At 41.8% G+C, this 14,764-nt stretch overlaps 1 protein-coding gene across 1 annotated transcript; it reads left to right on the plus strand.

Moving 5' to 3' along the window:
* Nucleotides 1–364: 364 nt before the first annotated feature.
* On the plus strand, nucleotides 365–2,467 carry hmx2 (H6 family homeobox 2). Its single transcript, XM_010782838.1, has 2 exons — nucleotides 365–825; nucleotides 1,504–2,467. The coding sequence occupies exons 1-2, from the start codon at nucleotides 558–560 to the stop codon at nucleotides 2,049–2,051; spliced, it is 816 nt and encodes a 271-aa protein (XP_010781140.1). The 5' UTR covers nucleotides 365–557; the 3' UTR covers nucleotides 2,052–2,467.
* Nucleotides 2,468–14,764: the final 12,297 nt, after the last annotated feature.

Raw genomic sequence — 14,764 nt, forward strand, 5'->3', positions numbered from 1 at the left:
ACCTACATTTATAATTATATTTTCATAAATCTCAACATCAATATACCAGATCCCACGACAATTCAGTCCAACATTTAGAAACCTTTTAAATTCATAAACGCATGCAGGTTTTATTTAGCCTAACTTAAAACAATATTATCCATTGTGTATGTTTTTTTAATATGCACAATGCAGAAATGAGCACTCTGACTCTCTCGCTCTCCTCATCCCGTCTCAAGACCTTGACAGGAGTTTGAAATTTCCGGGCTTATGTTGAAGGCTGCCATTGGCCCAGGAGGAGCTTACCTACATGCAAATGAAGCAACGAAACCTTGCTGCCTCTGGTCCAGAGCGTGAGGAGGAGGACCAGGAATACACTCACGTTCCCCGAGCTCTAGAAAAAACACCTTCAACTCCTTCAATGTTAAAACTCCACAATTAAACCTGCTAGAGGGGGGGGGAAACAGAAGACAAAAACCGCTTTCGTAATTTCTACGCACCAATCGTGTAGATACCGATAACGGAATACAAGGGGCAGACAGATTCAGGCAATACCTCAATACTGTTATGAAGCGAGAATGAGTGTCGCAGAAGACAGCGGGAGCAAGTGCTCGTCGGGCCCGATTTCCAGCTTTACCATCCAGTCTATTTTAGGGACGCCGTCCGATGCTCCGCGCTCCGGGAACAAGGAGCTCTCCAAGGGGCCGCTGCCTCCGCCGCGGAGGCGCTCTCTGTCAGTGTCCTCCGAGGAGTGCAGCGGCGGGGAGGACTCCGCGGACTGCTTCTGCTCCGACACGGGTCACAGCGAGCCGTGCACCACGCACCGAGCCCACAACTTCTGTTTAGGTGAGTAATGTTTTACTATTTACAGTACCATTTTTAATTATTAACTTCAAAAGGGAACGACCTATTCAACATAATTTAAACGTCATGACACACATGCTGCATGCACTTATAAAATACTTTACTTGTTAAAAGGGCATGACAATAGGCCTACATTAGCTTATCTTTTTTCTTTTTATAAACAAGCCTCCTGTTTCCAAATTTTTTTGCACTTCAGCTAGGCTACAATTTCATAAGCCCGTGTTTGTGACTGTCACACTCATGCAGCTCATCCTCTGCCACTTGTTTGTTGTGTGCACACAATCCGCAGCAGCGGAAGAGTGAAAGGTCGAATAATTATCCCTCTGTCTTTCCTCTCATTTCAAATTTAATTGAGGCTGCTAATTGATGAAACATGTTTCTAAAATGGCTGCACTACACGTCGTCAATTGAGCGTTAAATAGAGCGGGATTGTATTAATAGCTGACTGTATACACCGAGCGTCCTCATGCTGAATTGTTTATTTAAAAAGTCACCGGCTTTCAGCTGTCGATTTAGGAAGTCAGAGTTCACACTTGACGAACTCTCAAACTGAGTATGCTGGGGAAATAAGTGATTTTTGGTTTTTTTCAATCGTGTTTTTAAATAAATATGTATTTCTCGGTTATGATATCAACCACCACCTTCTCCTCGCGCTTATAGGTTCCGCTAAAGGACTTCTGTCTGGGAATGAGGGGCTCGCGCGCCGGCCGCACCTGCCCAAGCCTCTGCGGCAGGACTATAAGGAGGAGCAGGAGAGACCGTGCCACCAAATGTCCCCTCTGTCGGAGGAGAGACACACGGACGGGGCTGACAAGCAGGGCAACTCGACCAAGAAGAAGACGCGCACGGTGTTTTCCCGGAGTCAGGTGTACCAGCTGGAGTCCACCTTCGACATGAAGCGATACCTGAGCAGCTCGGAGAGGGCCTGCTTAGCCTCCAGCCTGCAGCTGACCGAGACTCAGGTCAAGACGTGGTTTCAGAACAGGAGGAACAAATGGAAACGGCAGCTATCAGCTGAACTGGAGGCGGCGAACATGGCCCACGCCTCGGCACAGACACTAGTGGGGATGCCGCTGGTTTTCAGAGATAACTCCTTACTGCGTGTTCCGGTTCCCCGGTCTATCGCCTTCCCGACGCCCCTTTATTACCCGGGGAGCGGCCTGGCAGGGTTACCTTTATACAACCTGTACAACAAGATTGAGTACTGAAAGACTCTTTGTCCACCACTGCAGTAAATTACAAACAAAACAACATTCTTATAAGTGTCTCCACATAACCCCTGTATATTAATTGTATCACTTTATTTGTTAAGGAAATTCTTATTATGCAGCGTCTCACATGAAAGCAACCAAGCTTCTCTAAATGTATAAAATACACCATGTGTATAATTAATTACAATCTTTTTTGTACTTTTATTTCCTTCTTCTGCTTTAACTGATTACATAATGGAGTTTAACATTCATATCACATTCAAGAAAAAATAGACTCCACACCAAAATGCTTTTACACTGTTTTTATTCAGAATTGGTTCTTCACATATATTGCAAAGCATCAGTCTTTTTATTTCACTTGAAAGGAAAAATATAATTATTCCATTTGAGGAAAAATATCGTTGTTTCTATTGTAATTTAGACCTTCAATAATAATCTTCTCATTCAATAAATTTTTCTATTTCAGTGAAAATTGAGCTTGCTTGGTTTTATTTCTTGTAACGTTTTGTGTAATTTAATGTAACTATTGACAACGTTAGATGTTTAATACAACTAATGTATAATAGTTTTTTTTGTAATATAACTATGATCTCAGATATAATCAGAAATGAAAGTCAGTTTTTTTTTTCTTGTAGAGCTGCACTAATTTTCAACTAGAGGATGTTAACAGAGGCACTTCAAACTAAAAACACCTCTGCTTTAATCATGACTCAAGTGAGGAAAAAACTTGTAATACTCTGGTGTCAATATGACATTTCTGTTTATACAACCGTTTACATTGACTCACATATTTTACCTTATACTTGCTATTATTAAATCAAATATTACGTTGTAAGCTTCTTGACAGGTGCATTGTAATTGTATCTGTAAATACAGTGTGACATGTGATGCATTGTTTTCCTTTTTCAAGCCTCACACTGTACTTTCATATTTTTTTGATTCTTAAGTAAATAAGCCAACAAGCAGAATATATCAAGCGGTGTTGTGAACTGCAGATTACGATATAATGCAACAATTTTAAAGCCATACTTTCAGATTCATTTTGAATTTATAAATACAGCTCGCCATTGCTTCACTGAGGCAGATTAAACTGAGCAAGATGCCTTGTAGAGTGACCACATTCAGAGGTAAATAAGAAGTAGATGCATTGCAGGGTCGAGAAGAGATGCACACCCTCACAGGCCAATCCTGCCTCTGGGCTGGATCTGCTCTCATTTGAAGTCTGCCTCCTGTGGCTCTCTAGCATCAGGCCTTGGAAGGGGAAACATAATAAAGAGGCATATTGTCAAAGTGCAAGACTTGTGCCATCATTAATCGAAGCTGTTCTCTTGTTTCCATCTGTGAAATGAAATACTGTATCGGTTACACTTACCATACAAACTATGCCTTTTTATATCAGAAGCTAGTTTACATTTTCAAAGGTCCAGCTCACATTAAAGTGCAATTTACGGTTTCATAACAATTTAATATATGGAAATACTAAACACAAGCCTGGAGAGAATCGCTCACTCCCAAATGCCCATGTGGTTGATGGGGAGCGATAAAACCGTGTCATTTGCCAGCTTTTCTTGGGTGCCACATAATGTGCAGGGACCACCAACACTCAGCCAAACCCTGCTACCCATCCCACCGTGTGTGCTAATGGCTACATTACCTAGCAGAATCATGACTAGCCAGGCTCTGCTGCCCTGCAGATTATGCCTGACCCAATTTCTGCAACAGCCGCCCTGTGTTTCCGGGAAAATGGATAGCGTTAGACAACAGCAGTGATTTATGGGTAACTCCAGCACCAGCGAAGAGGTGAGGCGCAGGGGGATGAATTTGTGACAGATAAGAGAGGGAGAAAAAAAGAGAGATAGAGAGAGGGATGGGGGACCGTAACGCTTATGAAAAGGAGCAATAGCTTTGGTTGAATGAAGCTGTTTATTAGTTTCCAAGTGGTCATTATGTCATCAGGTGTGACGGCAATGCGCTGCTCTTTTGGATGGATGTTTGCACCCCACTAACTTGTGGGAAATCTGCATGACCTGTCACCTGAGGTTGTTTGATTTACAGGACAAGGAGAGAGAGAGATGTGTGGAGATGCGGCGACGAGCAAAGGGGAGAATAAGCGAAAGAGAGGGAGGAGGGGGTTCGATGTAACTATGTATCACTGCAATGGCAGGTGTGAATTACACATTTTAATAGCAGGGCAATGAAAATGATTTGAAGTGGTTTAAACTGCAAAGAGACAGCGACTGGCATGGTGATGAAGATTTGTTGAGATGATGTGTTGTGCCTTAGGATTCATCAAACCTGCCTGCTAAGGTGAAAAGCAAGTGTAATTCACCCTGAGGTATAATTTATGATGGGAGTAATGGAAACTGTGGGCTACACAGTGTGGAGAGGCAGAGACAGAGAGCACAGGGCAAATTGATTCTCAGGATAGTTTTTAGAGCATATTTACAGGATCGTAATGAATTATACTAAAACCCCTGGATAACACTTCTTTTACACCTTCAGATAAAATGATGAAAACTAACTTAATAGAAACCCCATTAAATTTAAACCGGCTGCATAAACATTTATTTTTTCTATATTTATAAATCTCTTCTAATATTTGAAGATCTCTTTTTCTTCATCATTTATTTGGAGGAGGGCTTTTCAACTGCCTAACATATTTACAGCTATTTGATTAAAGAGGGCATGTGTGGCTTCTTATTAGAGTGGAGGGTTATGAAGTATAACACCACGAGCAGATGCACAGCCTCGGGTCTGCCTCAAGACAAGAGTTTTAAAAGCGATCGCAATGCATTAAGCCAGACAACTCTCAAGACCTGTTTGCTCCCTAAATGAATTTGAGGGGAGCGTAACAAGGTTTTTGAGGCAGGCCCTGTCATCCGCTGGCTTTACCAGCTTCTGTATTTATGGGTTAATGGTTAAAAAGGAGAGCTTGGACCAGAAGTGATTTTTCATGATTCTGTTTTATATCAACTGGAAATGAAGGAGCTGAAGGGAAATTGTGTTTGTCCCCCCCTCCCCAGCCCCTACTCCTTCTCCTTAACAGCAGTGCATATACTGAACCGGGATAAGCCAATATATAGAAAAGTATACTTAATAAAATATGGTAAAATAATAGATTGCAAATTATTTGGTCAAAACACATGGATATACCAAGCTTTTACCAGAAATGGATTTCCAATTTTATTTCAGTCTTTAATCAATGTTCTTATGGCTTATTTTGAGATGTTTATAATGAAAGTTCAAAAACAAGAAACTCTGTAATTGTAACTCCCCAAGAACAATATTTAACCAAAAGTCTAGATAAGGGCTGAAATGCCAAAATGCATTATGCTTCATTGTTAAATTACTAACCTTTTCTTGAAGTGGCCGTTTTGGAGTGCCATTCGCTGTCCAATATGCATCAAACTATTACAGGCTGCGGGAGAACTCCACTATTACTCTAGAGATAAGCCCATTAGCATTACCTTTGACACAATAATGGATGTGAGATACAATTCTCTGCTCTCCATTTTGTATTTGTAAGGATAATAGGGGGATTATCTTGAAGGCCTTATGCTACATACTGAAGAGTGAGACCACACTGAGGAGAGAGAGCTCTGCAACAGTTGTTTTCACATCCTCCCCTCCCTCAGCCCTCCCCTCTGCTCCAAGACCCTCTCAGAGAGCGGCAGGGAAGATAAAGCATGTCATTATTCTATTAAAGACCTACAATTTTTGTAATGGGACTTGCAGCGGTCGGCAGAAGTGCAGGCAGCTTCTTCAATATCCTGGACATTATTTGCTCGTTTAGTTAAATGATGTTTCTAATTCCCTCATAATTACTTGTAATGAGGCTGTCTCCCTCGTTTTGATGCAGCAACATCTTAATACAGCATGGCATTCTTTTTTAGGGATAATTACCTCTCATGAGGCCGGGCAGCAAGGCTGGGGTTTGTTGTGCGCTGCACACGTGGCAAATTGGCTTGTTTCCTGCCATCTTGTCTTCCTGCAAATTGGTAAATTAAGTTTCTCGGCTGGAGCATTAGAACTGTTACGTTTGCTTTCTCGGGTCCTTCAAATGATTGGCTTCACTGACAGAGAGATGGCTGTGTATTCTGTGTTTTGTCTTATTAACCTTGTAGACTGTTTATCTACAGAGTGTACAGTACATGTTAGGGGGGCTGAATGTTAGAGCATTACAGAACAAATCTTAAAGTAAGGGCAATTATTTAAACTTGTATTCCAGATCAGAGCTACTAAAAAAAATTACAGATTCATAAAATGACTTGTTAATCTTAATCTTAAATGATGCATTATTTTTAATAAAAGTAAAAAACAGCGAACTAAAACTATATTTGAATGTAATTTACTTCAATTATTATATGCACAAATTAGGTTGATTTATTGTAGTGAACTATGCAGGTCAGGTCCTTTTCTAACCGGCTATTAGAAGGAGCGACTTGAAAGTGGATTTTCGTCATGCTTCAAAAACATAGAAACATTACTGCTTTGAAATGAAATGAACTGAGTATTGACTTTGGCCAAGCGAAATGAAAGAACATTTAGCTCATTTATTGTAGTGTAATAGATAACAGTTGAGCAATAAAACACTGCCACCGTGTCAACAAAGCCAGTGGAGGACCAGCAAGTCTTTTCTTAATCTTAATGATAATAAAAAAAAACTTTCAAAATTCAGAAATCTTTGAACGGATTTCCCCTCTCCTGTTTCCCTTCAGCAGCAGAGTGTCTGTGCTGTCCCTCTGAAATGATCCAGCTGCCGTACTCCAACCGCAGCCGTCGCAGGGTTGGCTGAGGGGTTTTTATTTCTAAGTGCTGATGTGTCGCAGACAGTTTGGCTCTACAAGGGCCTGTTATACGCCGATTAAAGAGAGGGAAGGAGTGCTCCCGCAGGGCCGTCTTGTACATTTACCCTGACCACAAAAAGGTCTAACGTTTACGCCCCGGTGCTGACATGACCTTCAAACAAGGTCCCACTGCTGCCTGGGTGGATACTGGAACTGTCTGGAGGAGACCCGTAGTGAAACTAACAGACAGACAGGAAGAAATCATATCTTTTATATCAGGAATTACCAGTCTGCCATATCCTTTGAAGTTAGGAGATATGGCTTTTATTGGGAAATACAGGAAAGGATAGTTATTTTTCGCACTTATAAGGCTGAATGTGATTGTGATTTCCCAAAAGCTTTTGTCAGTTCCATTGAATGTTGGAACATGATATAATAAGTATATTTTCTCCATTAAAATCACCTAGCTTGAACAAACTGACAACCACAAAGGGCCACTAAATAATTAATTACCAAATCCAGTCAGTCATCCAATGGTGGGAGACAAACACATCACTTGCTATTGTTTTTATTAGTGAGAGCACAGACAGAATCTCAAGTGATCCTCTTGTCTTTGCTGGGTCAGTGATCTGTTTGTTATGAGATTTGATATTGAGTTCTTGGTAATATGGAGAGTTGGGATCTCTTTGTAAGGACCAAGTGGTCTCTTTCAGCTGCAGGGGTCTGGTGTATAGAGAGATGATATGTCACTTCACTCTGAGACTGACTGCTGACCACATAGCCTGCAGCGCAGCAGCATGGAGCACAATGAAAGCAGCACACTATCACCTGACAGCTAATTAGGGATCACTCCCCTGGAAGGGAATACATTCTCTTTGAGGGAATGAGAGAAAGAAAGCAAGAGGTCGCCGAAATCCGTGTGATGTGTCAGTCAAAGCCACAAGCCACCTGCGATTTCTTACAGCAATATGTTTGGTTATCACTGTAGTAAATTGTTAATGTTGGTAGTTAAAAATCTAACGACCTGACATCAGTTCAAATATGAAGCGTTTGGTTTTTGTCTATAGTTACCCACAGATCATATCTCAATATTAATTCAGTCCTTTTTAAATCTTACAGATCAGAAACACCAATAGTCGCCAATAGTTAATGCCACTGTGCCGACGTGTGTGCGAAATGACTGTGTGTGCGTGTGTGTGTGTGTGTGTGTGTGTGTGTGTGTGTGTGTGTGTGTGTGTGTGTGTGTGTGTACATATATGCCTATCCAGCACAGTCTAAGTCTTTGGTTTGTACAGGAGACCTGGGATTTCTTTGAAAACACATTTGTAACCATTAGTTGAGTGTTGGGTTTCATGTGCAGAGTGCATCCTCTGACTGGTGTCAGAGTTTCTGCGAGGCTCTGCAGCAGCCTCTCTTGGAGGGACAGTGCTGAGAGGAGGAGGAGGATGGAGGTGCTGGTGGTTGAGGAGGAGGAGGGGGAGCACTGGAGCCTAGGCGTCCCACCAACAATGCATCCCGGCAGCCAGAGTGTAACCTGATCCCCCCCCCCTCTGGCCCTGGTGTGGCCCGCCACAGCGCACTCCCTCTTGGTCCCCTTTGCACCCCCAAGATGCTTTTAAAGAGATTTGGTCAGCGAGAAAACAGTTCTTCAAAAGAAGCGTCGTCACATTAGAAAGTAATTAGCCTGGCCTGAGGCCAAGGATCCCCTGACCTGACTAATTCTGCACCCTTAAACTATCCGTCTCGGTGCGAGGCGGCTGGTGAGGCACGTTCTCGGTGTACTGGGGAGGAGGATTTTTTGGCAGGGGAGATTCCCATGGTCCTGCAGGTGAGCAAACCCTACAGAGGTCACCGGGAAAGGTTACTGGGTAATCCATCTGAGTAACGGTCTGCAGGAAGATTCGAAAGATGTCTCACTTAGGGCTGCAACAAACAACTAGTTTGATAATCGATTAATCTATCGATTAATGAAACGATTAATCGACTATTACTGTATGCCTTTCAAAATTTCTCAAACGCTCTGATTTAGCCATCAACTTTTAGATTTAGCGTGAGGTTGTTTTAGGCATGTGGAAACTAACAATGAAGACAATAAAGATGAATACTTGATTCAAAAATACATATATTATTAAATTAACTAAACTAATTGTGAACAGAATTAACATGCTTTTTATTTAAATTAAATAAAAAATATTTCACATCAAAATAAACAACAATGTTTTAGAAAATCGTATTAAATAATGTGATAACAGAATTGTGAACAGAATAGCTGAAACGTTAACAAAATAAATAACTCAGTTACCTCTAATCATTAACCCATGTTTGTATAATTGTGTTAACTCCGTGTGTTGCTGACATGGAAAAGTTACTCGTGGTCGTGGATGGGGCTACAGAGCTACTAGAAAGACAGTCGAACCTGGTGCATTTCTCCGTCTGAATGTGGTGCACTTTTGCTAAATGTTTCGACAAATTGCTCGTGTTACCGCCCTTACATGCTAAACTCTTATTGCACTATTGGCAAAGAGCATTGTCCACCTCAAGACGGGTACATTTAACACACCTTGGAGCCGCTCTCTCCGCCATCTCCTCCATGTGTTGCATGCATGTAGGCATGCGCGTGTTGTGAAACTTGTCGCCCCCTCGCACACAGACGGGGGAGAGAGAGATCTCTTCTCGATTCGGAAAGGTCGAAAATACAACCATAGACGAATTTTATTTTATCTTTTGCATATTAGAAACGAGTTGGCGACATGTCTGCATCCTCCGTCCCTCGCAGCACTTTATCCACGACTGAGGGATAGCCTTGATGCCGTAGTGCAGGGGTCGGCAACAGGCAGAGACCGTGGTGCTCATTAAAAGTGCCAAAAACGCCACTATGAGACAAACACAAAGTTTTTGACCAAACATTCCCTCTCAAGTCAGAACTGAGGTCACAAAAATAAGCAGTCTCAGAGCCCAATATGATCAGTCCACCAGGATCAAAATTAAAACTAAATATCGTTCCAGGGCAGGCTAACCGAGGCTAACCAATGAGCACCTGCATGTGTGTATGAGAATGGCCCTGACACAATTTCAGCCCAGATTTAAAGGTGACCTATCATGCAAAATGCACTTTTGTACGTCTTTTATACATGAATATGTGTCCCCGGTGTTCCAGGGAATTCACCAAGTGTCAGAAAACACAACCCTCTCTATTTTCCTCCATACCCAAATCTCTTAAAAAGGGGCTGCAACGGATCTGATACAGACTGATCCAGATTTGAACACTTCTATGACGTCGCAGAAGTGGCGCTACGGCTATTGGGCCAACTCCACCAATCAGGAGGAGACAGCCGCGGACATTGCCGTTCGAAAGCGCTGGAGACGCTGTAGTACATATGCCAGGCCTGTAGATGGTGCTGTTCTCACAGAATCAGCCCATGCAAAGACAGTGTTAAATTGAGCGAAATGAGGAATGGCTAAAATGCATGATCTGTTTGGTATTTTGAAAAATAAAAAGTATATATATGCCTTATATAGGTATGGTCCTACACTATATTATTCAAATATAGCATGATAGGTCCACTTTAAGTGAAAAGGGCAAATTATAAAACAGAATAACAGTTGGCAAATATATAACACTACTTACATGTTTTGCAATTACAAAACCAAGATAGATTTGTTTAAAACGAACATTTGGGCTGTAGATACGGTATACATCTTACACTCATAGGGATGCAGACCACCACATTGCTTTTGCAGATCAATGCAAAGAAGCCATGGCCACCTGTTCCTCTGAGCCTGCAGGCCCACTGGCCACAACCTTTCCTCTCACTATTAGACAAACTAATCTGATTGGGAAAAAGATGGAGCTGGGGAGGGGCAGAAACTTACAAACCACATGCTGCAGGGTAGGACTCGACACCGCCAGTCCTCTCTTCCAATGTCTCTGATGGTTTAAGAACTACGTAGCCTTCAGCATTATCAGGCTAACACACAGTGGGAGGTAGACTGAAAGAAACAAAAGATAAAACATGTTCCCAATGGAATACACAAACACATAGGTTTCAAGCTATTGGAAATTCTCAATTGTATACATTTACAAGATTGTGTTTTCATCCATGTTTCTGACCACATCAACCTTTTCGATGCATAATGATCCTGTAGACTTCTTTATAATCGATATAGTGCGGTAAAGAAGACTCACTCCAAAAAGACGTGAGCACTGATGTGGTGAGGAATTGGAGAGTGGGAAGGAAAACATACACTTGTTAAACCAGCAGGACCCAGAAAAGGCACTGAGCAATTGGCCAATTAGGAAGTGGCGCATCATGTCAAACTCATTTGCAAAGGGAAGGCTTAACCCTTAGGGTTCGAAGGTCGGGATCAAAGGGTGTCCCCCATGGGATCGCACAGAGATCCTTGAAGAAACGCTGATCCCTAGCTTTTGTAAAGGAATCTTCTAATTACAATAAATCTCCACTGCAAGGTAAAGACAGCAGTGCTTGGTACAGTGGCTATATGATAGCTTTGGCCTGAGGGCTTGCAGTAGCCTATAGATGTCTGGATAGAAGACTGATAGCAGATAGCGGTTGCAACTAGGGTAGTGGCCTCTCATTTGCTCAGGTCAGAGCCTTAGAGAGTGATCACAGCTTTGACGGCTCAGGCTGACCAGCACCTCTGAGCCTTTATAGCCTCTGGTGTGTAACCGGGTCTTTGACCTTGCCCACAGATTAGTATCAGTATCAGTATTAGTACTGGATTTACCTCCTCTATTCTTAGCCCTCTTTCTTTGATTGTCTTGTTTTCTCACAAAGGCGTGTCACGGTTGGGTTTCTTTGAAAAGATCACCGCTGTTCAAGTGAGGTGTTAGCCTTTTACTATGAACTTTTGTATCTGGTTTCATGTTGCACTCTCTTTGGTCAAAATGTTAAGACTTTTGAAAAGTGCATTAGATTCGTTTTTATTACTTTTTAATTTGTGTTTAGAAAATCATCTGCACATTAATAATTGTTGATTGAGTAAAATCATTTTTTTTATTAGGTAAAACCAGTAGCAACTTGTGGGAAAGTGCTTTCAAAGGCTGCCTCTTGAGAGGAAAGCAAGATAATGTATATGCAGTGTAGTTTGAACAATTGCCCTTACCTAAAAAAGGAAGATTTCCACCTTGTTGGATGAAAGTTAGTGTACAGAAAACGCTTTTCCCTCACGCTTTCATGAAGGCCATGGAGAAAACCCGGATTGTATGTTCAACAGTGTTTTCCCTCAACATATTGAATCTCGCTTGCAGAACAACCCTCTTTGTTCCAGCACTAAGTAAAGCTGTATGACACTCTCTGTGCTTCTCAGCGGTCTCTACTGTTGGCCAAAGGGGGAGGAGAGAGGAGAAGGAGGGGAGACTAGTAGTTTGTCCTTCCTGCAATTAGCATTCACGGTTAGCTAAGCAGAACTAATGCAGCGAATCTCTGAGTTTCACGTTACCTGTCCTCCACCGCCGGAGTACCTGCAGGCCAGATTAAACTGTAGCGAGATGACAAACCCCCTCCTATGTATCTGTTACAGGCCTTTTATTATTAGCGGTGTTATTGGTAATTCCCTATCAATGGCCACGACAAAAACTAAGGAGGCCTTCTAAAGAACAGGATACCGCATGGGTGTGGTATTGATACTGTAATTTTGAAAACAAACAGAGCGAGAATTACGCCTGCATTAGTGTGGTATTGTTTGGCAGCGCTGACGGAAGGCATAACTCCCAGCGGCACATTTTGATCTGACCCGTTTTAAGTGATGGGCTTCCCATGACAACAGTTAGCGCTGTCACATGTCAACAAAAGAGATATCTGCCCTCGAGCATCTCTCCCTTATTGACTTCATTCATATTTCATGCACCCACATCTTTTTTTAGCCAACCAATAAAAGGTTGTCTTCATTCAAATGTTCTGCGCCTCAATTTAAAAATCGTACTTTTGTGTCTAGCGGGGTCATATCCAGTATGTTCTTCAACATCTAGGTCAAGACTGAATGATCTCATGCCTCCCTTTTCAACTGGGGCCGGATCAGTATGTGGGCTCACCGTGTCACCATTATGGGATGTGGATGAAACTGCAATGATCTCATGAGTGTTAAGTGACACAACGACATGGCCACTTAGTAGTCCTTGTCACGCAGTCACAAGAAAACACTGCACTGTGGTTTCCAGCTCTTTAGGTTCTTGTTGGTGATTGTAATGCTTTGTCACAGACATACCAATATATAAATTGGATTCATAATTAGGAACAGGTAAGTCAAATTATATGGTACTCCAGTCGTGTAAAACAAAGGACAATCTATTTCTTCCATACTTACATGCTAATTTGTTGTGTTTGTCTTCAGCTAATCATTATCAGTTCTCTGAAGTGTTGTCTTATCAGTTACAAACAGGTACAAGCAGCGAAAGTGCTCCCGATTGATCCACTAAAGACTCCCACAGTGATGAGGCCACTGTCTAGTCACACAAAGCCCAAGGAAGACACTGCTCTGAATCAATAAGTCTTACTGCTGTGACACTGGCGCTGCTAAAGCCTACACTTCTAGTAGCTCATAACTGTGAATATGAGCAGTGTGAGAAATCATTGAAATAGAAGTGAAACAATACAGCTGCATTGATGATTTTAATTGCACAGGCTGTTTTCAAGAGATTTGAAACCGGCTGTAACCGCTGGAAACATATTTAGTACATTTAGAAAATCTGTCTGGATTGTGAAATATGTACTTCATTTTGTACACCTCTGCTTGAACATGCAAATAAAGATTTTCCCACAAATGTATGCTCTAAAGCAATTCTCATATCAGCTATCGTAAAAGGTTAAAATGTCTGTTTAAACAAAAAAAAGTGTTTGCAATCAATGCTTGTTAATTTCTGGAAAAGGTAGAGGCACATTGTACCATAGTGTTAGAGGACCTTTAATTCAATTAATGTTGTATGTCAGTTTTAATCTACATGGTTTTAGCACACAATTGATAATGCCCCTGGACAGCCAGGCTCCGAAAAACACAGCTATTAGCAAAAGGAATTTTGAAAGGGGAATATCATTGCAGTGTATTAGTTTAGTTTAAATCAAAGCCAAACTGAATTGTCTTAGGTAAACAGATATTTTTGACAGGTATTAGTATTTCAGGAATATATTTCAGCTTTAAATCAAGACTGAGGTACAACTCAAAGTGCTCTAATATTTCTGTTTGTATCACCCTGTATCCTTGTTGAACCACAGCTACTTGCCTCTACTTGATGTCCAATCTAAATAAAAAGATTGTAATATAATAAAGGACCCATAGTCCCTACTTATGCAGTACTTATTGAACATTGAGATTTATATAACTCCTCTCAATGAGAGAGAAAAGGAGAGAAAGAGGGAAAGAGAGTTTCTCTATGATTGCGAGGGGGGTTTAAGGTTACCGACTAATTTCCCAGTCGTTACCTGTCGACAGCGCCACATCCGGTCTCCTCAGTGTTTTTCAACAGGGAACAGTACAATCTGTTATACTGTAGTGATCATCAGCTCTTCCTCGACCAATGATTACCAGTAATTACCTGTTTTTCTCTCTCTCTCTCTCTCCCTCCCTCCACCCCCCTCCCTCTCTCTCTCTCTCTTCCCCTTTCTCCCTTGAGCTATTACCCTAACTGGCTGTTGTGGAGCAAAGAGGAGGTGTGTAGAGAACAAGGCAGGCTTTTATGGACTCCCCACCAGCGCCACTCCACACCGCTCCATTTTGAAATTATCGGGTCCCCTTGCTTTTGAAGTCTCTGTAAGCGCACCCTCCTATTTACGAGATGGCTATGTACTTAAAGGTCACAGATTGATCAAGAGGTCCTAAAGATGGCCTTTTCCCTGAAAGCACTGCAATACTGTGGCTTCCACAGGCCACATCTGTGGGAGAAAGAGGGAAAATAAAATGCATCACTCC

This window comes from Notothenia coriiceps, unplaced genomic scaffold (assembly GCF_000735185.1).
Source record: "Notothenia coriiceps isolate Sejong01 unplaced genomic scaffold, NC01 NC01_scaffold00024668, whole genome shotgun sequence".
Taxonomy (NCBI): Eukaryota; Metazoa; Chordata; class Actinopteri; order Perciformes; family Nototheniidae; genus Notothenia; species Notothenia coriiceps.

Bases quoted from the DNA above. Each gene is read 5' to 3' on its own strand.
- hmx2 (XM_010782838.1), top strand. From the start codon at position 558: ATGAGTGTCGCAGAAGACAGCGGGAGCAAGTGCTCGTCGGGCCCGATT. The intron at 826-1,503 runs GTGAGTAATGTT...TCGCGCTTATAG, and splicing joins AGCCCACAACTTCTGTTTAG to GTTCCGCTAAAGGACTTCTG.